The following is a 23,981-nucleotide window of genomic DNA, read 5'->3' on the forward strand; positions in this document are numbered from 1 at the left end:
AGTCAGAATTGGAATCAATGGAATAGTCCCAAACGAGTTAACTCCAAGCAACATCAAGAGCACCTCAAAACTATGTAAGTATATAATTATTAGGGCTGTCAGAGTTAATTCGTTTTAATAAATGTTTTGTAATATTAGTGCACCACTTATCACGATTAATGACATTTTCTGAAAGTGTAGGAAATACATTGAAAACATCCAAAATACATGATCTACACAGCAGAAATCTAGATGTGTCACGGACACCGACGTCACGCTTCCAGACAAACTAAACACTTTCTTTGCCCGCTTTGAGGATAATACAGTGCCATCGACGCGGCTCGCTAACAAAGACTGCGTCCCCTCCTCCATGGCTGATGTGAGTAAAATATTTAAACTTGTTAACCCTCGCAAGGTTGCTGGCCCGTACGGCATCCCTAGCCGTGTCATCAGAGCATGCGCACACCAGCTGGCTGGTGTGTTTACGGACATATTCAATCGCTCCCTATCTCAGTGTTGTCACCACATGCTTCAAGATGGCTTGGGGACATTGCCCTGTGTGGGGTGCCGTCTTTCAGATGGGAAGTTAAACGGGTGTCCTGACTCTCTGTGATCACTAAAGATCCCATGGCACTAATCGTAAGTGTAGGGGTGTTAACCCTGGTGTCCTAGCTAAATTCCCAATCTGGCCCTCATACCATCATGGCCACCTAATCATCCCCAGCGTACAATTGGCTCATTCATCCCCCTCATCTCCCTGTAACTATTCCCCAGGTCGTTGCTGTAAATGAGAATGTGTTCTCAGTCAACTTACCTGTTAAGATAAGAAAGAAAGAAAGAAAGAAAGAAAAAAGCTGTTATACACACCGGTTACTTTCACATTGATTTCAGCATTTTAAATTGACCTTGTTGTGACTTAATAGCGTGTATTATGCATCTATTTCATGTTGCACTGTATGCGCTGTTCCACAAGTAAATGAGTACATTTATGAAGAGGTTGAGTAGTGGTTGACATTGTACACTCTGTTCTACAGACCTTTGAACCTAATATTGCGGTGATAATTAATGGCTGGGGTCATTTTATTGTTGTTGCTGTTCTCCAAATAGTATTTGAGTTTTTAAATTGTGTAGAGATTGCAGTAAATGAGCTTCAACGTCCACCCCAACACAACCTCACTTTGCCATACTATAGGTTTAGCTGAACTGACGCCATTGGTTTCTATGATTTGTGGTTAAAAAGAAAGGTCCTAAAAAAAATGCTTCTCTGTAAAGTAAGAAAAACGGTGATTTTCAAAATCTGCAACGAGTTTCTAGCCAGAGTTGACGGTATTTTCTCCCCACGTCACCGCAAATGTAATAGTGTTTGTAAATCAATGTTTTTAAAATATTAAAACTTTTGATTATGTCATCAGGTAGAACTTTTGAATGTTATATTTTTTTGACATAACTTAGACATGCGTCGTTTTTGCAAATGTAAATACTGGTTTGGTGCTGGAGATAAATAATATAATGTTGAGAAGTGGCAGAGTTGTCCTTTAAATTACAGCAAATCCTGTAAGTTAAAAAAATTACATTTAATTATCGTTTGACAGCCCTAATAATTATGTATTTTAAAATCAGCAGCTCTGACCAGCTGATCAGGCACTGAATTAAATAGAACTAGACCTTTGTCTCAGAAATGTCTAATTTATACCATATGAGAAATATTTGAGGTGAACAACCAGGAACGAAATCAAGAAACAGCTGAGCTGGGTTGGCACCTCCATGGTGTCCTAGACTGAGAGACCTTTTTATAGCCTTTGATTCGACTGTCCAACACAGGCTTTTAATTGTCAGCTGTCCCTAGTTTTATGACCTTTTTCAAGATGTTAAAATGTATAGTGTACATTTGGGGCAGCTGTTAAAAAGTCCCTTAAAGACTATGATTGACCTGCCAATGAACAAATTGCTGCTCCCTTGTGTCCTCTTCTTACCTTGCTGGTACCCGCCTACTGGGCATGGCTAATCTATTAATAATGATCAGACCCTTTTTATTAATTTCGCCTAAAATGACATACTCAAATCTAACTGCCTGTAGCTCAGGAAGCAAGGACATGCATATATTGATACCATTTGAAAGGAAACACTTTGACGTTTGTGGAAATGTGAAATTAACACATTAGATCTAGTAAAAGATAATACAAACAAATAAAACATGCGTTTTCTATTTTATGTTCCATCATCTTTGAAATGCAAGAAAACATTTTGTGTGCAAAGTTTCAGACGGATCCAGTGAAGAACTACATCACAACATTTTGTATCAAGTCTGCCAGGAGTTTGCCCAAATTGGTTGGATTGGTCAATTTATACATTTTCAAGTACATAACTATAGAGAACATATAAAAAGGCTATGGTAATACAAAAAAAAAGTTTACACACTCCCAGGAATGTCATAAACGATGGATCATTAGCTTCCCTACAGAAAAGACACTAACCTTCACACATCTAGATGGCCGGGTGGGGGGTGGGTGTGGAGCCAGAGACAGCAGTGGGGTCAAACTGTAGAACACAGTTCCTACATTTGAATATAAAAATAGATTTGTTCAAAGAAAACAACACTACATTTTTTTCTCTGGGACCCTTCAGGATGACAAATCAGAGCAAGATTTCTGAATGTAAGTACATTATTTACCTAGGGGTGAATGTATCAAACCAGTTGTCGTGATAAAAGTGTTCTGTTGTTGTGCACTATTCTCAAACAATAGCATGGTATTGTTATGTTGCAATAGCTACTGTAAATCGGACACTGCATTTAGATTAACAAGAATTTAAGCTTTCTGCCCATAAAAGACATGTCTATGTCCCAGAATTGGCTGTTGTTTACAATGTCATTCTAGTCACATTATCGCATATTGAGCAACAATCGTCCCGGTTTAGGGACACCGAACCCGTAGAGGTTAAAAAGAGGGAGATGGACACATGGGAGCAGAACTAGCAACAAAGAAGTTGTTTCTGTGTCACTGTGTGCGTAAAATAATAAAGCACATATCCTGTTGTAAAAGTACCTAAAATGATGATGTGTGGTGACAATAAAACCCCTTTACCCTGGCATCCCTGTGGTCCTTCACACGTCCCTGAATCAGTACATAGTGTTTAGTAGAGGTCATCAAGACAGTTTCATTTTTACACCCAGCCTTTCTTAGTCATGACTGTCAGGAAGTGGGTTTCCTGAGTTGTCAGAATGCAGGGCTACAGTTTCCTGTGCTGTGTCTTTATGTTGCCTCCTCCCAGAGCCTGCAGAGATCACACACACACACACACACACCGGTTGTGTATGCTAGTTGTAATGACAGGATGTTTGTGTGCTATGCTATCGGTCAGGGGAGACTAGATGGCAACCGATAAAAGACCAAACAGTTCCTTGGAAATGTGACGGGAAGGTTCTTCAATACACACACACATACCACACACACACGCACAATGGCACACACATTCCCTCTGATTCAACACAACGCACATTGCATTACTATACATGATGGTTGTTTTCCTGTGAATAACTACTACAGTCGTGTATGGGATGGAAAATTAAATTTTTCCCTGGAAAAGTAACAGGAGGTTTACGTTGGGGTGGGTTCATTGGAAAGTATGGGCATCATTTCCAATGAAAATCTACATTTTATTTTTCAAGACCAATCTCGACTGTAGTTATTCACAGGAGATCAGCCATTATATATTGTAATGTACTGTATCTGTGATTCATCAATGCAAAGCCAGTGTGTGTTGTGCTAAACAGAGGGTGTGTGTCCGTATCCGGTGTACATGTGTGTATTGAAGAACCTCAGGAGATTTGTATTTGTACTGTGACTTCCTTGAGTTCAGGAAATAACAATACTCCACATGGGTCTCCAAGACGTGACTAAGGCCCATTTCCCTTTCAGTCCCTATCCCCTTCCCTTAGTGCCAACCCTCTTCAGTGTTCACAGATCTGAGCTCGAGGATCAATTTAAGATATACGGAGCAGATCCCTACTAGTCTTCCAAAAGGCTGTGGAGTTCCAATTGCATTGCTTTTACCTATCAGATCTGTGAACACAGAAAAGGGTAGAGAGCTAGGCGCAAAAGGTAAGGAACCAGGCCGGAGTTAGCGACTAACAATGCAGGATGCCTGAGGTCCCACCCAACTTTGACCCTGTTTGATAAAGAATAGAAGGAACCCAGCCCATGAAAACAAGTGTATCCATACCCAACTGGTTTCAGTCAGGTGGATAATCTTCTCTATCTCCCAGCCTGCTCCCCCTCCACCCTCGGACCCACCCTTTCTCTTCCAATCCACTATCACACCTTTCTACATTAAGTGTAAACTGAAATAGAGACCTGCCTTTATGCCAACAGACTTCCTGACAACTATAGGCCTAGCCCACTAAGCACACCCACGTCATTTCAATGTGGAAATGTGGGTAATATTTGGTTGAGACCTTGATCAATGAGATTACAACCTTTATTCACCCACTCAAAAATGACAGCCAGAAGTTTGTTGAATTGTGTGCTTTCAACCGTCTAAAAGCACAACCAAATTCCAATGTAAAAGCAATGTCTGATTCTTGGTTTCTTTGTCATCTAAATGTATTATCACTGCACGTTCAACCATTTAAAAGCACAACAAAGTTCAAATGGGAATACAATGTCAGATATTTGGTATTTATACAACAACTTATTGTTTTATCACTGTGTTTTTTTGCGTCATTTGTAACTTATTTTGTACATAATGTTTCTGCCTCCGTCTTTTATGACCGAAAAGAGCTTCTGGATATCAGGACAGCGATCACTCACCTCGTACTGGATGAAGATTTCTTCTTTAACGAGTCAGATGCAAAGGATTTACTTCAGACGCCCGACAAGGCCCACATCCTCGTCATTCGCGTGAGAAAGAGTCAGAGATATCTGGGACGTAGATCAGGGTGCCTTGTAAGGATCCGACGCCCAGGGGGCCTCTACCATCAGTCCTATTAGCCAACGTACAATCATTGAATAACAAAATAGATGAGCTACGATCATGAATATCCTACCAGTGGGACATTAAAAACTGTAATATCTTATGTTTCACCAAGTTGTGGCTGAACGACATGCATAAAATTCAGCTGGCGGGGTTTACGCTGCATCGGCAAGATAGAACAGCGACCTCCGGTAAGACAAGGGGTGACGGTCTGTGTATATTTGTAAACAAAAGCTGGTGCACGAAATCCAATATTAAGGAAGTCTCAAGGTTTTGTTCGCCTGAGGTAGAGTATCTCATGATAAGCTGTAGACCACACTATTTACCGAGAGAGTTTTCAACTGTATTTTTCATAACTGTCTATTTACCACCACAACCTGGTGCCGGCACGAAGTCTGCACTCAATGAGCTGTATAAGGCCATAAGCAAACAGGAAAACATTCATCCAGATTTCTTCCAGCATGTTAAACACTCCTAATTTCTTCCAGCATGTTAAATGTGCAACCAGAGGGGAAAAAACTCTAGGCCACCTTTACTCCACACACAGAGATGCGTACAAAGCTCTCCCTTGCCCTCCATTTGGCAAATCTGACCATAATTCTATCCTCCTGATTCCGGCTTACAATCAAAAACTAAAGCAGAAAGCACCAGTGACTCAGTCAATAAAGAAGTGGTCAGATGACGCAGATGTTAAGCTACAGGACTGTTTTGCTAGCACAGACTGGAATATGTTACGGGATTCTTCTGATGGCATTGAGGAGTACAACACATCAGTCACTGGCTTCATTAGTAAGTGCATCGATGACGTCGTCCCCATAGTGATCGTACGTAAATACCCCAACAAAAGCCATGGATTACAGGCAACATCCGGGTAAAGATTACAGGGTAGAGCTTCCGCTTTCAATGAGTGGGACTCTAACTCGGATGCTTATAAGAGATCCCGCTATGCCCTCCGATGAACCATCAAACTGGCAAAGCATCAATAAAGGACTAAGATTGAATCGTACTACACCGGCTCCGACGCATGTCGGATGTGGCAGGGCTTGCAAACTATTACAGACTACTGTACAAAGGGAAGCACAGCCGCGAGCTGCCTAGTGACACAAGCCTACCAGATGAGCTAAATGACTTCTATGCTCGCTTCGAGGCAAGCAACACTGAAGCATGCATGAGAGCATCAGCTGTTCAGGACGACTGTGTGATCAAGCTCTCAATAGCCGATGTGAGTAAGACCTTTAAACAGGTCAACATTCACAAGGCCCTAGGGCCAGACGGATTACCAGGATGTGTACTCCGAGCATAAGTTGACCAACTGGCAAGTGTCTTCACTGACTTTTCAACCTGTCCCTGACTGAGTCTGTAATACTACCATGTTTCAAGCAGACCACCATAGTCCCTGTGCCCAAGAACACTAAGGTAACCTGCCTGAATGACTACCAACCCTTAGCACTCACGTCTGTAGCCATGAAGTGCTTTGAAAGGCTGGTCATGACTCACATCAACAACATTATGCCAGAAACACTAAATCCACTCCAATTTGCATACCGCCCCAACAGATCCACAGATGATGCAATCTATTGCACTACGTGAAAATGCTATTCATTGAGTATAGCTCAGTGTTCAATACCATAGTGCCCTCAAAGCTCATCAATAAGCTAAGGACCCTGGGACTAACAGGCTGCCCCCAGGTGGTAAGTGTAGGTAACAACACACACTGATCCTCAACACGGGGTGCATGCTCAGTCCCCTCTTGTACTCCATGTTCACCCATGACTGCATGCCCAAGCATGACTCCAACACCCTCATTAAGTTTGCTGACGTCACAACAGTGGTAGGCCTGATCACGACAATGATGAGACAGCCTATAGGGAGGAGGTCAGAGACCTGGTCGTGTAGTGCCAGGATAACAACCTCTCCCTCAATGTGATCAAGATAAAGTAGATAATTGTGGACTATAGGAAAAAGAGGACCGAGCACGCCCCCATTCTCATTGACAGGGCTGTAGTGAAGCAGGTTGAGAGCTTCAAGTTACTTGGTGTCCACATAACCAACAAACTATCATGTACCAAACACACCAAGCCAGTCGTGAAGAGAGCACGATGAAGCCTATTCCCCCTCAGGAGACTGAAAAGATTTGGCATGGGTCCTCAAATCCTCAAGAAGTTCTACAGCTGCACCATCGAGAGCATCCTGACTGGTTTCATCACTGCCTGGTATGGCAACTGCTCGTCCTCCGACTGCAAGGCACTACAGAGGGTACATCACTGGGGCCAAGTTTCCTGCCATCCAGGACCTCTATCAAATCAAATTTCAAATCAAATGTATTTATATAGCCCTTCTTACATCAGCTGATATTTCAAAGTGCTGTACAGAAACCCAGCCTAAAACCCCAAACAGCAAGCAATGCAGGTGTAGAAGCACGGTGGCTAGGAAAAACTCCCTAGAAAGGCCAAAACCTTGGAAGAAACCTAGAGAGGAACCAGGCTATGAGGGGTGGCCAGTCTTCTTCTGGCTGTGCCGGGTAGAGATTATAACAGAACATGGCCAAGATGTTGAAATGTTCAGAAATGACCAGCATGGTCAAATAATATTAATCACAGTGAACAGGTCAGGGTTCAATAGCCGCAGGCAGAACAGTTGAAACTAGAGCAGCAGCACGGCCAGGTGGACTGGGGACAACAAGGAGTCATGTAGGCATGAGGCATGGTCCTAGGGCTCAGATCCTCCTCCGAGAGAGAAAGAAAGAGAGAATTAGAGAGAGCATTCTTAAATTCACACAGAACACCGGATAAGACCGGAGAAATACTCCAAATATAACAGACTGACCCTAGCCCCCCAACACATACACTACTGCAGCATAAATACTGGAGGCTGAGACAGGAGGGGTCAGGAGACACTGTGGCCCCATCCGATGATACCCCCGGACAGGGCCAAACAGGCAGGATATAACCCCACACACTTTGCCAGATTTAAAGAGGAGTCTGTAAATTTGCTTTCTAATGATCATGATCTTTTCCTCAAAGAAGTTCATGAATTTATTACTGCTGAAGTGAAAGCCATCCTCTCTTGGGGAATGCTGCTTTTTAATTAGCTTTGCGACAGTATCAAAAATAAATGTTGGATTGTTCTTATTTTCCTCAATTAAGTTGGAAAATAGGATGATCGAGCAGCAGTGAGGGCTCTTCAATACTGCACGGTACTGTCTTTCCAAGCTAGTCGGAAAACTTCCAGTTTGGTGTGGTGCCATTTCCGTTCCAATTTTCTGGAAGCTTGCTTCAGAGCTCGGGTATTTTCTGTATACCAGGGAGCTAGTTTCTTATGACAAATGTTTTTAGTTTTTAGCAACTGCATCTAGGGTATTGCACAAGGTTAAATTGAGTTCCTCAGTTAGGTGGTTAACTGATTTTTGTCCTCTGACATCCTTTGGTAGGCAGAGGGAGTATGGAAGGGCATCAAGGAATCTTTGGGTGGTCCGAGAATTTATAGCACGACTTTTGATGCTCCTTGGTTGGGATCTGAGCAGATTATTTGTTGCGATTGCAAACGTAATAAAATGGTGGTCCGATAGTCCAGGATTATGAGGAAAAACATGAAGATCCACAACATTTATTCCACGGGACAAAACTAGGTCCAGAGTATGACTGTGGCAGTGAGTAGGTCCGGAGACATGTTGGACAAAACCCACTGAGTCAATGATGGCTCCGAAAGCCTTTTGGAGTGGTCTGTGGACTTTTCAATGTGAATATTAAAGTCACCAAAAATTTGAATGTTATCTGCTACAAGGTCCGATAGGAATTCAGGGAAATCAGTGAGGAACGCTGTATATGGCCCAGGAGGCCCGCAACAGTAGCTATAAAACGTGATTGAGTAGGCTGCATAGATTTCATGACTAGAAGCTCAAAAGACGAAAACGTCGTTTTTGTTTTTTGTAAATTGAAATTTGCTATCGCCTTTGCGGGATGTGCGGGGGATATGGTCACTAGTGTAACCAGGAGGTGAGGCCTCATTTAACACAGTAGATTCATCAGGCTTAAGCCATGTTTCAGTCAGGCCAATCACATCAAGATTATGATCAGTGATCATTGACTATAACTGCCTTGGAAGTGAGGGATCTAACATTAAGTAGCCCTTGATACATTAAGTGAGGTATCACAATCTCTTTCAATAATGGCAGGAATGGAGGAGGTCTTTATTCTAGTGAGATTGCTAAGGCGAACACCGCCATGTTTAGTTTTGCCAAACCTAGGTCGAGGCACAGACACGGTCTCAATGAGGATAGCTGAGCTGACTACACTGACTCACTGACCGCTAAGCTGGCAGGCTGGCTAACAGCCTGCTGCCTGGCCTGCACCCTATTTCATTGTTAGGCGGTGTCAGAGGAAGGCCCTTAAAATTGGCGAAGACTTCAGCCACCCTAGTCATAGACGGTTCTCTCTGCTACCGCACGGCAAGCGGTACTGGAGCGCCAAGTCTCGGTCCAAAAAGGCTTCCTAACAACTTCTACCCCCAAGCCATAAGACTCCTGAACAGTGTCGTAGCTGAATCAGAATTAGTTAGGTAACATAGATAAATAAGATGTTTTATTTACTTTCATAATATGCTTATGTGACTTGTCATTAGAAATATCTCTTTTTGGACTAAACTGTCGGCAGTTGCATTTTCCTTTCTTCTCTAGGGAAAAGTCACTTGGGGCCCAGAGAGGGGAGAGGTCAGGCTTGTCTTTTACATGTCTGGTAATATGCAGAATATCAGAAAGGGCGAAGTCAGGTTTGAACATTGTCTTCATATGTGAATGTGTCTGTAACTATTCCTAAATCATGTGAAGGCATGGTGTGATTAATGGGGAACCAGTTAGTTATCTCCACAATGTCTGTACGCCAGTCACTCCCTCCTTTTCCCATTGGGGGGAGGAGTATGGCAGTGTCTGGAACCATTGTATGTCCCCTCTGATGTTGCCCTTCTCTTGACCTAGTATATGACCTCGAGGCTCACTCCCCTCCGTGAGCTTGTCCAGGAGGGGGTGTATTTGAGATGGGGGTATCTAGAATTGACAATTGATATATGCCATTGGATGAGGTAATGTTTTGGTACTATGAAGTACCAAGAATGAGAAGTAGAACCTCGTCTAAGAGACCAAACTGAACGATAATTTATAGCTAATGCTATCTGGCTATGGGATACTCCTCTCTCAAGTAAAAGGCCCTTTGTGAAGTTCCTAAGATCTGTGGTTCGTCATGTGAGTTGAGAGGGGTGTATCTTGGCTATAAAAGATACTAAGTATTCTTTTGTAAGGACTCTCAGAGAATTCATTTATAGACACTGAATTGATCTGAGAGTCAAAGGGCTATGTTGAAACTCATTTGATTAAAGATGAAGTTTAAAATATAACTCTGACTTGTGTGTGGTTTGTAAACTCTCCTCATTTAGTAATACAGGAAATTACCACGACATTAGCTAATCAAATGGCTACCCAGACTATTTTCATTGTCCCCACCCCCTCTTTTACGCTGCTGCTACTCTCTGGTTATTATCTATGCATAGTCACTTTAACTCTACCTACATGTACATATTACCTCAATTACCTCGACTAACCTGTGCCCCCAGCACATTGACTCTGTGCCGGTACCCCCTATATATATGCCTCGCTACTGTTATTTTACTGCTGCTCTTTAATTATGTTATTTTTTACTTTTTCTACTTTTTACTTAACACTTATTTTTCTTAATACTGCATTGTTGGTTAAGGGCTTGTAAGTTACCATTTCACTGTAACATCTACACCTGTTGTATTCGGCGCATGTGACAAATAACATTTGATTTGATTTGACTTCCTCTAATAGCACAACCAAATGATCTGTATTGTAGTTGAGATTACATTTAAAGTACATAGTGCTTCAAACTTTATGTAAACTGCATTTAAAGTTTGATTTGATTTAGTTCTATTCTTCTATTTAGATTTTTTGGTTGAGATGGAGACGTGAATCCAGCATAATAATATGTAGACAAACTGTAATTAAAGCCAGACAAGTCAGTAGGTACAGATGGTACATTTCAAGCAGAAGATACATCTTCTTCAAATGTGATATTTGGTTGCGTTGACAACCAAACACAATTCAATATCCACTTTAAATTAAGTTTAATTTGATGTAGTCCTATTCTTTAACTTTGATGTTTGGCTGAGTTTGAGAAGTGAATCCAACATATTAATGATTACATTTGAAATCAACCAAAGCTTAAAACCCTAGGCCTATATGTATTGCTTATTGTTAGTTGAACCCTGGGTTGAATTGAAACAAAAGCTGTTGATGACTTTGCAAATGCTATATAGGCCTAAATATTATCATTGATGATGTATGACAAACTATGGTTACAATTTATTTGGTCTGTTAAACCTATTCTTTGAATGACTGCGATAGCAACCGTGAATCTATTTTGTTATTAAGAGCTCTGTCAATAATCATTAACACGACAGCACATTGGTAGTTGTCAGTGACATATACAGTGGGGAGAACAAGTATTTGATACACTGCCGATTTTGCAGGTTTTCCTACTTACAAAGCATGTAGAGGTCTGTAATTTTTATCATAGGTACACTTCAACTGTGAGAGACAGAATCTGAAACAAATATCCAGAAAATCATATTGTTTGATTTTTAAGTAATTAATTTGCATTTTATTGCATGAAATAAGTATTTGATACATCAGAAAAGCAGAACTTAATATTTGGTATAGAAACCTTTGTTTGCAATTACAGAGATCATACATTTCCTGTAGTTCTTGACCAGGTTTGCACACACTGCAGCAGGGATTTTGGCCCACTCCTCCATACAGACCTTCTCCAGATCCTTCAGGTTTGGGGGCTGTCGCTGGGCAATACGGACTTTCAGCTCCCTCCAAAGATTTTCTATTGGGTTCAGGTCTGGAGACTGGCTAGGCCACTCCAGGACCTTGAGATGCTTCTTACGGAGCCACTCCTTAGTTGCGCTGGCTGTGTGTTTTGGGTCGTTGTCATGCTGGAAGACCCAGCCACGACCCATCTTCAATGCTCTTACTGAGGGAAGGAGGTTGTTGGCCAAGATCTCGCGATACATGGCACCATCCATCCTCCCCTCAATACGGTGCAGTCGCCCTGTCCCCTTTGCAGAAAAGCATCCCCAAAGAATGATGTTTCCACCTCCATGCTTCACGGTTGAGATGGTGTTCTTGGGGTTGTACTCATCCTTCTTCTTCCTCCAAACACGGCGAGTTGAGTTTAGACCAAAAAGCTATATTTTTGTAACATCAGACCACATGACCTTCTCCCATTCCTCCTCTGGATCATCCAGATGGTCATTGGCAAACTTCAGAAGGGCCTGGACATGCGCTGGCTTGAGCAGGGGGACCTTGCGTGCGCTGCAGGATTTTAATCCATGACGGCGTAGTGTGTTACTAATGGTTTTCTTTGAGACTGTGGTCCCAGCTCTCTTCAGGTCATTGACCAGGTCCTGCCGTGTAGTTCTGGGCTGATCCCTCACCTTCCTCATGATCATTGATGCCCCACGAGGTGAGATCTTGCATGGAGCCCCAGACCAAGGGTGATTGACCGTCGTCTTGAACTTCTTCCATTTTCTAATAATTGCGCCAACAGTTGTTGCCTTCTCACCAAGCTGCTTGCCTATTGTCCTGTAGTCCATCCTAGCCTTGTGCAGGTCTACAATTTTATCCCTGATGTCCTTATACAGCTCTCTGGTCTTGGCCATTGTGGAGAGGTTTGAGTCTGTTTGATTGCGTGTGTGGACAGGTGTCTTTTATACAGGTAACGAGTTCAAACAGGTGCAGTTAATACAGGTAATGAGTGGAGAACAGGAGGGCTTCTTAAAGAAAAACGAACAGGTCTGTGAGAGCCGGAATTCTTACTGGTTGGTAGGTGATCAAATACTTATGTCATGCAATAAAATGCAAATTAATTACTTAAAAATCATACAATGTGATTTTCTGGATATTTGTTTTAGATTCCGTCTCTCACAATTGAAGTGTAACTATGATAAAAATTACAGACCTCTACATGCTTTGTAAGTAGGAAAACCTGCAAAATCGGCAGTGTATCAAATACTTGTTCTCCCCACTGTATCAAAGCTGGGCTTGGTTAAAACCTTGGATGGGAGACCAAATGAATAGCTGTAGCTAGATTCAACTCTCCAGTAGGAGGTGCTGCCCAGCCTATTGTTTTATTTCTTCTGATAGTGGATATAACTTTGAAGAGCTGATATTGCTTCAAATTTACAAATTCAACATATTTCATACAAGGTTTGTTTACGTTGAAAATGTGTTACAACCAGTGGAGATTTTAGCATTTTAATCTTAGTAGGGCAAACTCACCCCAATATTCTTTGATGCATGCCAGCAAATCCACTACACAACACTAAACAATACAATAATTGCACTCTAATGGTGACAAATGGTGCCCACAAACTGTGAGGGCCGACCTAAAGCTGTCTCAACAGCAGAGCTTTCTTTTCAGCACCATGGAGTGAATCCTTACCACCGCTACACCAGGCTGTCAGAGGAGCCTTGTCTGGCAGCGAAACAGTTCATTAATGAGCGAGCTAGGATGCACATATTCAATATAACTACAGTATTTGTTCAGCACTTTAGAAATGTACAGCGACAGAACCGGGCTGTGGGGGAGCCCTGGTGCGCAGCCTTGGCACCACTCCTCCAGGCTGAATGCACACTTTAGCCCGGCCCCTCCAGAGTGCAGGCACAGGTCAAACCGGGCTGTGGGGGAGCACTGGAGATCTGGTGCTTACCACTTGCACCTCTCCATTTGGCTCAATGCCCACTTTAGCCCGGCACGTGCAGAGCGCAGGCATAAGACGAACTAAACCGTCCCAGCGCCCCGGAGACACAGAACGCAGAGCCGGTGCAGGATACCCTGGGCCAAAACGGCGCACCGGAGACCAAGCGCGCTGAGCTGGCACAATCCGCCCTGGCTGCATGCCCACTCTTGCATGGCACTTGCGGGGGGCTGGCATATAGCGCTCCGGGCTATGAGTGCGCACTGGAGACACCGTGCGCTTTACCGCATAACACGGGGCCTGACCAGTACCACGCTGCTTCCGGTAAGCACGGGGAGTTGGCTCAGGTCTATCGCCAGACTCCGCCAATCACCCCGTGTGCCCCCCCCCAATTTTTTTTTTTGGGGGGGGGGGGCTGCCTCTAGTGCCTGCTGTGCTGCCTTGCCTCATATTACCGCCTCTCAGCTTTAGCTGCCTCCAGTTCTTCTTTCGGGCGGCGATATTCCCCAGCCTGTCTCCAGGGTCCCTGTCCGTCCAATATCTCCTCCCATGTCCAGGAGTCCTGAACCCTCTGCTCCTCCATACCACACAGCTTGGTCCGCTTGTGGTGGGTAGTTCATAAACGGTTTTCATCGTCTGAAGAAGAGGAATCGAACCAAAGCGCAGCGTGGTAAGTGTTCATGCTTTTTATTGAAACTGAACACTTTACCAAAATAACAAAGAGAATAACCGAAACCGAAACAGTCCTGTAAGGTGCAAAACACTAAACAGAAAATAACTACCCACAAAAACCATGTAGGAAAAAGCTACCTAAGTATGGTTCCCAATCAGAGACAACGATAGACAGCTGTCCCTGACTGAGAACCATACCCGGCCAAAACAAAGAAATACAAAAACATAGAAGAAATAACATATAAAGCCCACCCAAATCACACCCTGACCAAACCAAAATAGACACATAAAAAGCTCTCTACGGTCAGGGCGTGACAGTAAGTAGACAATGAAAGCTCTTACAATATTCAATAATTGCTTTTCTCTAAAACAGGCTATAGGCTACATGCGCACCACCACGTCAGAACAGTAGGCTAAATTAAGAAGGGGAAAGGGACCAAATGATTAGGGTGAGGCACATGGCCTACTACACAACACACACTTAGTATTACTTTCTTAGCTACAGTATACATATCTCCCTGGCATATTACATCATTATGCAGTAACATGCAAGACATTTTTGAATTCACCTTGTTGTTCTGTGCTCACTTGAACAGGAAGGTGGTGCGGCGGTTCTTCTTGTGGTCCAATTTTGTCATCAAACTTGAAAGCACCATAAATCCAGAGAATGCCAGACTTTGATGACGTCAGTGATCTTCAGGTCGAAGCTCTAGGAAGAGGCCCTAATTCCTGACTTGGAATTCCTAGTTGGATGACTGTTCAAAACATATTTTCCCAGTCAGAGCTAATTCTTTCCCCAAGTTCCCAGTTGTCTTGAACTCACTGACGTCTGAGATTTATTTCCTAGTCCCGAGTTTCCAGTTGTTTTGAAAGCAGCAGAAGTAATGTTGCATAGCCAATGTATGGAACCTTTTATGTGAATGTTTATCCTTTTAAGCTTGGAAAAGAGACCCTTAACCCAGACTTGGACCACACACCCACTCCACTGAATAGCAGGAAGGGGAAACAAAATAGTGATTGCTTTGCAACGCTTGCAGATAGACACTGATTCCTTCCAACCCACTCATTATTGAATTTGCGATTTCCAACTTGTTGTGTAATGTTTATGTCCAATGGACAGTGAGCACCGATACGTTTGATCGATAATTTATCTTCATATGACAACTACTGTATTGAAAAAGATTTGCCAGTAGATTGTCGACTTGATTCATGATGATGACTGCTTGTCTAGCTTGCTAGATAATATTTTTAAAGTATGATGTTGACATGATCAGTCCCATCAAAGCTTCGGTAGATATAATGTGATATGCCATTTTATCTGTGGCCAATGACTTTGAGCCTTCTTGGATGGGCACATCTAATGTAAATCTATGGCAGCACCCAAGGGGCTTGAATTTCAGAGTTCTCGCAGTAGATTTTGCAGTGACGTAGTGTCCCCCATTAGTGGCAGAACACTGAGCCAATCATGGCGCTATGATATGTGACACGTATCAATTCCAAAATAACATACAAAACAGGCAAAATCCCCACCTGCCCGGAATGACGGGTCGCCACTGGTTACAACAATGGCATAATCCTTTGGTTGAAATTCCACCCTCAAAAGGAAGTAATTCCAAAGGTTTGACTACTTTTTTCAAATCCAGTGTAACTTCCAAGTAGATTCCACGTCACAATAAGTTGACAAATGACATTGAAACAATGTTGATTCAACCAGCTTGTGCCCAGTTTGAGGCCTACTGCAATTTCAATGCCGATTCATGATTACAGTTTGCCAAATCCCTTCTAAAATCAATGAACATTGATGTGTTGGTGTGAGAAAAAAGTTGTGTCCTCTCTCCAATGTAGGTCTAAGCACTACAGAACACTACAGTTTGCATATTAGTTTTCAAATATCCTATAAGCCTAACTGTTCGGGGATGGAGCTGATCTCCCCCGCCCCTTTTGGTCAGATGCATACATTTAGGTTAGCTTATAATTAAATATGTGTTTAATAAATTGGCCAAATTCAAATGGCAAAGGTCTAAAAGCTTCTTCCAAATAATTCACACCTTGTAATTTATTAATGTATGATCCTGGAATCAATTCATGCTGCCTTTACATGATGGGCAGCCTAATTTCATTCAAAACTAGGTTACTTTGTCAGTAGACCTATGAGAAAACGCAATCAAACATCCCAAAATGACATGAATTGTTGCTTTTATGCTGGGTGACGTTGGCGACACACTGTTACATACTGTCCCGAGGTATATCCCAGGACTTCCCTAGAAAATTGTTGCGCCATGATTGAACACCACAAACAATTTTAAACAAAGGTTTATTTGTTTATGATTGTTGTTCCAAAGATGGAAAAACAGAATCCGCGAGGCAATGCACTCGAAACGCCCCGGAGCCCGGATACTGCCCATTCTTTCCTGCATGCCCTCCCTTCACAAGTAGCCTAACCCTTTGGCTTCCTCCCATTCCCCTGTTCTATATCATAGGCCCTACCATTTCTACACCGTGCCTCGAACATACTGTACATCTTCCTTGCAGGTGGGCTCGGCTATAGGTCTATCTATTCACAGCACCATCGAGCTATGTACACTTCTTGAGATAGATCCTTGTGACTGGTTGTGAGCAGAGCGCAGCGCAGCCCGAGGCAGCTACTCCAAATAGTTTTACATCGCTCTGTCTGCAGTGCACATCCAGCAGTGAACCTCAAACTTCAAAATGGGGTTTTAGCGTTTTCTGTATCGACTTCGAACCTATTCGATAATTATTTTAGCCGCTTGCCGGAGAAGAGCAGAGAGGGGATAGAGTGTGTAATGAAGAATACGGATAAAGAGCGTGAAGGAGGCAGAGGGAGAACGGAAACAAGAAAATCCGAGAAAGATCAGGTTTGGCTCATCTATTATAAACACGTGTGAGTTACTCAGCTATGACTCAATTGCGCATGTTAAAAGCCTGTGTCTTTTTGGGTAGAGCATGCCAAAGTCGTGCGCGTAAATGGTACAGTAGGCTATTCACCAAATGATTATGTGTTAAATGTTTAACTGAAATTAGCGGTATAGTGTTACTTTTATAAATCAATAAAAACATTCATACCGACAGATTACATTTCTTATCTTTGAAATGTATTATACATGTACATCAGTCTGGTTTTAGACCAGGTCATGCCACTATCTCTGCTGCATCTTTAGTTATTAATGATGTGGTTCACTGTATGGATAAAATGCAACATTGTGCTGCCCTTGTCATTGATCTGTCAAAGGTTTTCGATAATGTTGATCACTCACTAGGAATTCAAAGGCTTTCCTAAGCATCATCTTAATGAACGCAGCTGCCACTTCATTAAAGCTGTTAGATGCAGTTTATCATAGCGCACTGTTACTGGCAGCAATTTTAGTACTCATCACTGCATTCATTTTAGTAGAAGCTCTTATCCAGAGCAATTAGGGTTACGTGTCTTGCTCAAGGACATAGACAGATTTATCACCTACGGGATTCAAACCAGCAACCTTTCGGTTACTGGCCCAACACGCTTAACCGCTAGGGTACTTACCGCCCATCCCTGAGACCAGTATTCTCTACCAGAAAGTTGTTTGGCCCTCTTTGATGTAGCGTAAAAAAAGCCCCACTGCATCTACCATCAAACTTTAGACACGAGTTACCACTTAGGGATGGCCAACTCTGGAAATTCCGTTGGTTTCTACTGATTTAGGTAAATAAGGTTTTAGTTTTCTTGCACCCTATTTGTGGAACAATCTTCAAAATGTTCTTAAATTTGATGACCTGGTGCCTCTGGGGCAACTGATAGAAAGCTGATTGAGGACCTTATTACTTATAAAGGTGTTTGTTTTATGACTGTGTTTTTCTTTCTGCTTGCATTTTGTGTTTATATTTTGATGTGTGTATTTTTTATAATTCAGGGCTCATTTGTGAAAAAGACCTTGGTCCCAGTATGACTCCCTGATAAAATAAAGGTTAACTCAAATAAAAACAAAAACATTTAGGGTTAAAATTGCAGTACCCTACTGTGGCAGCTTGACCCAAGTGGGTTTACGCAGCTATATGGAACAAGTGGATGCTCCTCAATTGTCAGAACAAACATGCAAAACAACAGACTAGTTGGAAGAGTGATATCCTATAGGAAAGTGTGCCCACTTTGAAACTTTCCAACCAGACTACCCAGCTAACAATTCTAGGGAAAGATAATATTTTTGTAATGTTACCTGTAATGTCCCCCTGATGTTTGAGTGTCCAGTTTTCCATTAGTTAGGGTAACAAAATAAAATAAAATGTAATTTGTCACATGCGCAGAATACAACAGGTGTAGACCTTACAGTGAAATGCTTACTTACAAGCCCTTAACCAACAATGCAGTTTTAAGAAAAATAAGTCTTAAAGTATTTAATAAAATAAACTGAAGTGATTTTTTTTTATAATTAAAGAGCAACAATAAAATAACAGTAGCGAGGCTATGTACAGGGAGTACCAGTACAGAGTCAATGTGTGGGGGCACAGGTTAGTCGAGGTAATATGTACAAGGGGGTAGAGGTAAAGTGACTATGCATAGATAATAAACAGAGAGTAGCAGCATCAGTGGTCGGGGGACAATGCAAATAGTCTGGGTAGCCATTTGAATAGCTGTTCAGGAGTGTTATGGCTTGGTGGTAGAAGCTGTTAATAAGAAGCCTTTTGGACCTAGACTTGGCGCTCCGGTACCCCTTGCCATGCGGTAGCATAGAGAACAGTCTATGACTAGGGGGGCTGGAGTCTTTGGCAATTTTAAGGGCCTTCCTCTGATACCGCCTGGTATAGAGATCCTGGATGGCAGGAAGCTTGGCCCCATTGACGTACTGGGCTGTACGTACCCCCCACTGTAGTGCCTTGCGGTTGGAGGCCGAGCAGTTGTCATTCCAGGCGGTGATGTACCCAGTCAGGATGCTCTCGATGGTGCAGCTGTAGAACTTTTTGAGGATCTGAGGACCAATGACAAATATCTTCAGTCTCCTAAGGGGGAGTTTGGACCATGATTGTGTGTTTGGACCATAATAGTTCTTTGGTGATGTAGACACCAAGGAACTTGAAGCTCTCAACCTGCTCCACTACAGCCCCGTTGATGAGAATGGGGGTGTGCTCGGTCCTCCTTTTTCTGTAGTCCACAATCATCTCCTTTGTCTTGATCACTTTGAGGGAGAAGTTGTTATCCTGGCACCACACTGCCAGGTCTCTGACCTCCTCCCTATAGGCTGTATCATCGTTGTCGGTGATCAGGCCTATCACTTGCAAACTTAATGATGATGTTGGAGTCGTGCTTGGCCATGAAAGCACAACTCTCTCTCTCTCGGAGGAGGAGGACCTGAGCCCTAGGACCATGCCTCAGGACTACCTGGCCTGATGACTCCTTGCTGTCCCCTCCCCAGTCCACCTGGTCGTGCTGCTGCTCCAGTTTCAACTGTTCTGCCTGCGGCTATGGAACCCTGTTCTGCCTGCGGCTATGGAATCTTGTCCCAAACCTGCTGTTTTCAACTCTCTGGAGACAGCAGGAGCGGTAGAGATACTCTGAATGTGATGAATGAAAAGCCAACTGACATTTACTTCTAAAGGTGCTGACCTGTTGCACCCTCTACAACAACTGTGATTATTATTATTTGACCCTGCTAGCCATCTATGAACATTTGAACCTCTTGGCCATGTTCTGTTATAATCTCCACCCGGCACAGCCAGAAGAGGACTGGCCACCCCTCATAGCCTGGTTCCTCTCTAGGTTTCTTCCTAGGTTCCGGCCTTTCTAGGGACTTTTTCCTAACCACCATGCTTCCACACCTGCATTGTTTGCTGTTTGGGGTTTTAGGCTGGGTTTCTGTACAGAACTTTGTGACATCATCTGATGTAAGAAGGGCTTTATTAAATACATTTGATTGATTGATTGATTAGCATGTACAGGAAGGGACTGAGCACGCACCCCTGAGGGGCCCCCGTGTTGAGGATCAGCGTGGCAGGTGTGTTGTTACCTACCGTCACCACCTGGGGGCGAACGTCAGGAAGTCCAGAATCCAGTTGCAGAGGGAGGTGTTTAGTTCCAGGGTCTTTAGCTTAGTGATGAGCTTTGAGGGCACTATGGTGTTGAACTCTGAGCTGTAGTCATTGAATATCATTCTCACATAGGTGTTCCTTTTGTCCAGCTGGGAAAGGGCAGTGTGGAGTGCAATAGAGATTGCATCATCTTTGGATCTGTTGGGGTGGTATGCAAATTGGAGCGGGTCTAGGGTTTGTGGGATAATGGTGTTGATATGAGCCATGACCAGTGTTTCAAAGAATTCCATGGATACATTTAGTCATTTAGGCAGGTTACCTTGGAGTTTTTGGGCACAGGGGCTATGGTGGTCTGCTTGAAACATGTTGGTATTACAGACTCGGTCAGGGAGAGGTTGAAAATGTCAGTGAAGACACTTGCCAGTTGGTCAGCGCATGCTCGGAGTACACGTTCTGGTAATCCCTCTGCAACTGCGGCCTTGTGAATGTTGCCCTATTTAAAGGTCTTACTCACATCGGCTACAGAGAGCGTGATCACACAGTCTTCCGGAACAGCTGATGCTCTCATGCATGCTTCAGTGTTGCTTGCCTCGAAGCGAGCATAAAAGTCATTTAGCTCGTCTGGTAGGCTCGTGTCACTGGGCAGCACGCTCACGGCTGTGCTTCCCTTTGCAGTCCGTAATAGTTTGCAAATCCTGCCACATCCGACGAGTGTCGGAGCCTGTGTGGTATGATTCAATCTTAATCCTGTCTTGACGCTTTGCCTGTTTGATGGTTTGTTCTAGGGCATAGCAGGATTTCTTATAAGTGTCTAGGTTAGTGTCCCGCTCCTTGAAAGCGGCAGCTCTACCCTTTAGCTCAGTGAGGTTGTTGCCTGTAATCCATGGCTTCTGGTGGGGGTATGTACAGTTGAAGTCGGAAGTTTACATGCACTTAGGTTGGAGTCATTAAAACTTGTTTTTCAACCACTCCACAAATTTCTTGTTAACAAACTATAGTTTTGGCAAGTCGGTTAGGACATCTACTTTGTGCATGACACAAGTCATTTTTCCAACAATTGTTTACAGACAGATTATTTCACTTACAATTCACTGTATCACAATTCCAGTGGGTCAGAAGTTTACATACACTAAATTGACTGTGCCTTTAAACAGCTTGGAAAATTCCAGAAAATTCTGTCATGGCTTTAGAGGCTTCTGATAGGCTAATTGACATCATTTGAGTCAATTGGAGGTGTACCTGTGGATGTATTTCAAGGCCTACCTTCAAACTCAGTGCCTATTTACTTGACATCATGGGAAAATCTAAATAAATCAGCCACCACCTCAGAATAAAAACTGTAGACCTCCACAAGTCTGGTTCATCCTTGGGAGCAATTTCCAAACGCCTGAAGGTACCACGTTCATTTGTACAAACAATAGTACGCAAATATAAACACCATGGGACCACGCAGCCGTCATACTGCTCAGGAAGGAGACGTGTTCTGTCTCCTAGAGATGAACGTACTTTGGTGCGAAAAGTGCAAATCAATCCCAGAACAACAGCAAATGCTGGAGGAAACAGGTACAAAAGTATCTATATTCACAGTAAAACGAGTCCTATAGCGACATAACCTGAAAGGCCGCTCAGCAAGGAGAGGCCACTGCTCCAAAACCGCCATAAAAAAGCCAGACTACGGTTTGCAACTGCACAATTGGGACAAAGATTGTACTTTTTGGAGAAATGTCCTCTGGTCTGATGATTTAAAAAAAAAACTGTTTGGCCATAATGACCATTGTTATGTTTAGAGGAAAAAGGGGGAGGCTTGCAAGCCGAAGAACACCATCCCAACCGTGAAGCACAGGGGTGGCAGCATCATGTTGTGGGGGTGCTTTGCTGCAGGAGGGACTGGTGCACTTCACAAAATAGATGGCATCATGAGGTAGGAAAATTATGTGGATATGTTGAAGCAACATCTCAAGACATCAGTCAGGAAGTTAAAGCTTGGTCGCAAATGGGTCTTCCAAATGGGCAATGACCCCAAGCATACTTCCAAAGTGACCCAAGTTAAACAATTTAAAGACAATGCTACCAAATACTAATTGAGTGTATGTAAACTTCTGACACACTGGGAATGTGATGAAAGAAATAAAAGCTGAAAAGAATCATTCTCTCTACTATTATTCTGACATTTTACATTCTTAAAATAAAGTGGTGATCCTATCTGACCTATGGCAGGGAATCTTTACTAGGATTAAATGTCAGGAATTGTGAAAAACTGAGTTTAAATGTATTTGGCTAAGGTGTATGTAAACTTCCGACTTCAACTGAACGTACGTTCCCTGTTGGGATGCATCAATGTACTTATTGATGAAGCCAGTGACTGATGTGGTGTACTCCTCAATGTCATCGGAGGAATCCCGTGAACATATTCCATTTTTTTTTTGCAAAACAGTCCTATAGCTTAGTATCTGCGTCGTCTGACCAATTCCGTATTGAGTGAGTCACTGGTACTTCCCGCTTTAGTTTTCGCTTGTATGCAAGAATCAGGAGGATAGAGATATTTTCAGCCAAATGGAGGGCGAGGGAGAGCTTTGTACGCTTTTCTGTGTGTGGAGTAAAGGTGGTCTAGAGTTTTTTTTCCTCTGGCTTGCACTTATACCATGCTAGTAGAATTTTGGTAAAACTGATTTCAGCTTGCCTGAATTAAAATCCCCGGCAACAAGGAGCGCCACTTCTGGATGAACAGTTTCTTGTTTGCTTATGGCCTTATACAGCTCGTTGAGTGCGGTCTTAGTGCCAGCATCGGTTTATGGTGGTAAATAGACAGCTACGAATAACTCTCTTGGTAAATAGTGTGGTCTACAGCGTATCATGAGATACTCTACCTCAGGCGAGCAAAACCTTGAGACTTCCCTAATATTAGATTTCGTGCACCAGCTGTTATTTACAAATATATACAGACCACCACCCTTTGTCTTATAGACAGCTGTTCTATCTTGCCGATGCACCAAAAACCCAGCCAGCTGTATTTTATCCATGTCGTCGTTCAGCCACGACTCAGTGAAACATAAGAGATTACAGTTTTTAATGTCCTGCTGATAGGATAGTCTTGATCGGAGCTCATCCATTTTATTATCCAATGATTGCATGTTGGCTAATAGGACTGATGGTAGAGGCGGATTACCCACTCATCGTCGGATCCTTATAAGGCACCCCGACCTACGTCCCCGATATCTCTGTCTCTTCTTCATGCAAATGATAGGGATGTGGGCCTTGTTAGAATTAGGATAACATTCCCTTAATGTCAAACCAAACTTACCCAGAACATAGTAACCATGTTCTCAGAATATCCAATGTTAATGTTCTAGACATATTTCATGGGACATTGCAAGAACATTTATGTCCAGTTCTCTGTTGTAAACTTGTTGTAACTTAGCCTACTTGTTTGTTTTATTTATTTGGTGAATTATCAATCGTTGTGACAGTTACTTACAGACCATCTGTGTAGTCTTCTGCTAGGTAAATGCCTACAGGCCTAGCCCTAGGTACAGGCCTACTGTTATGTTCTTAAATCAGATTTTGTA

The 23,981-nt window shown here is 42.9% G+C and overlaps 1 protein-coding gene across 2 annotated transcripts in view; it reads left to right on the forward strand.

Moving 5' to 3' along the window:
* The first annotated feature begins 16,855 nt into the window (after nucleotides 1-16,855).
* Nucleotides 16,856-23,981, forward strand: part of trpm4a (transient receptor potential cation channel, subfamily M, member 4a) — a 56,669-nt gene continuing 49,543 nt past the window's right edge. For both annotated transcript variants that reach the window (XM_055882239.1, XM_055882243.1), the window contains exon 1: nucleotides 16,856-17,273. In XM_055882239.1, coding sequence (XP_055738214.1) covers nucleotides 17,202-17,273 — 72 coding nt within the window. In that variant the 5' untranslated portion in view covers nucleotides 16,856-17,201. The remainder of the gene's footprint in view (nucleotides 17,274-23,981) is intronic.

Source organism: Salvelinus fontinalis, chromosome 2 (assembly GCF_029448725.1).
Source record: "Salvelinus fontinalis isolate EN_2023a chromosome 2, ASM2944872v1, whole genome shotgun sequence".
In the NCBI taxonomy this organism is placed as follows: domain Eukaryota; kingdom Metazoa; phylum Chordata; class Actinopteri; order Salmoniformes; family Salmonidae; genus Salvelinus; species Salvelinus fontinalis.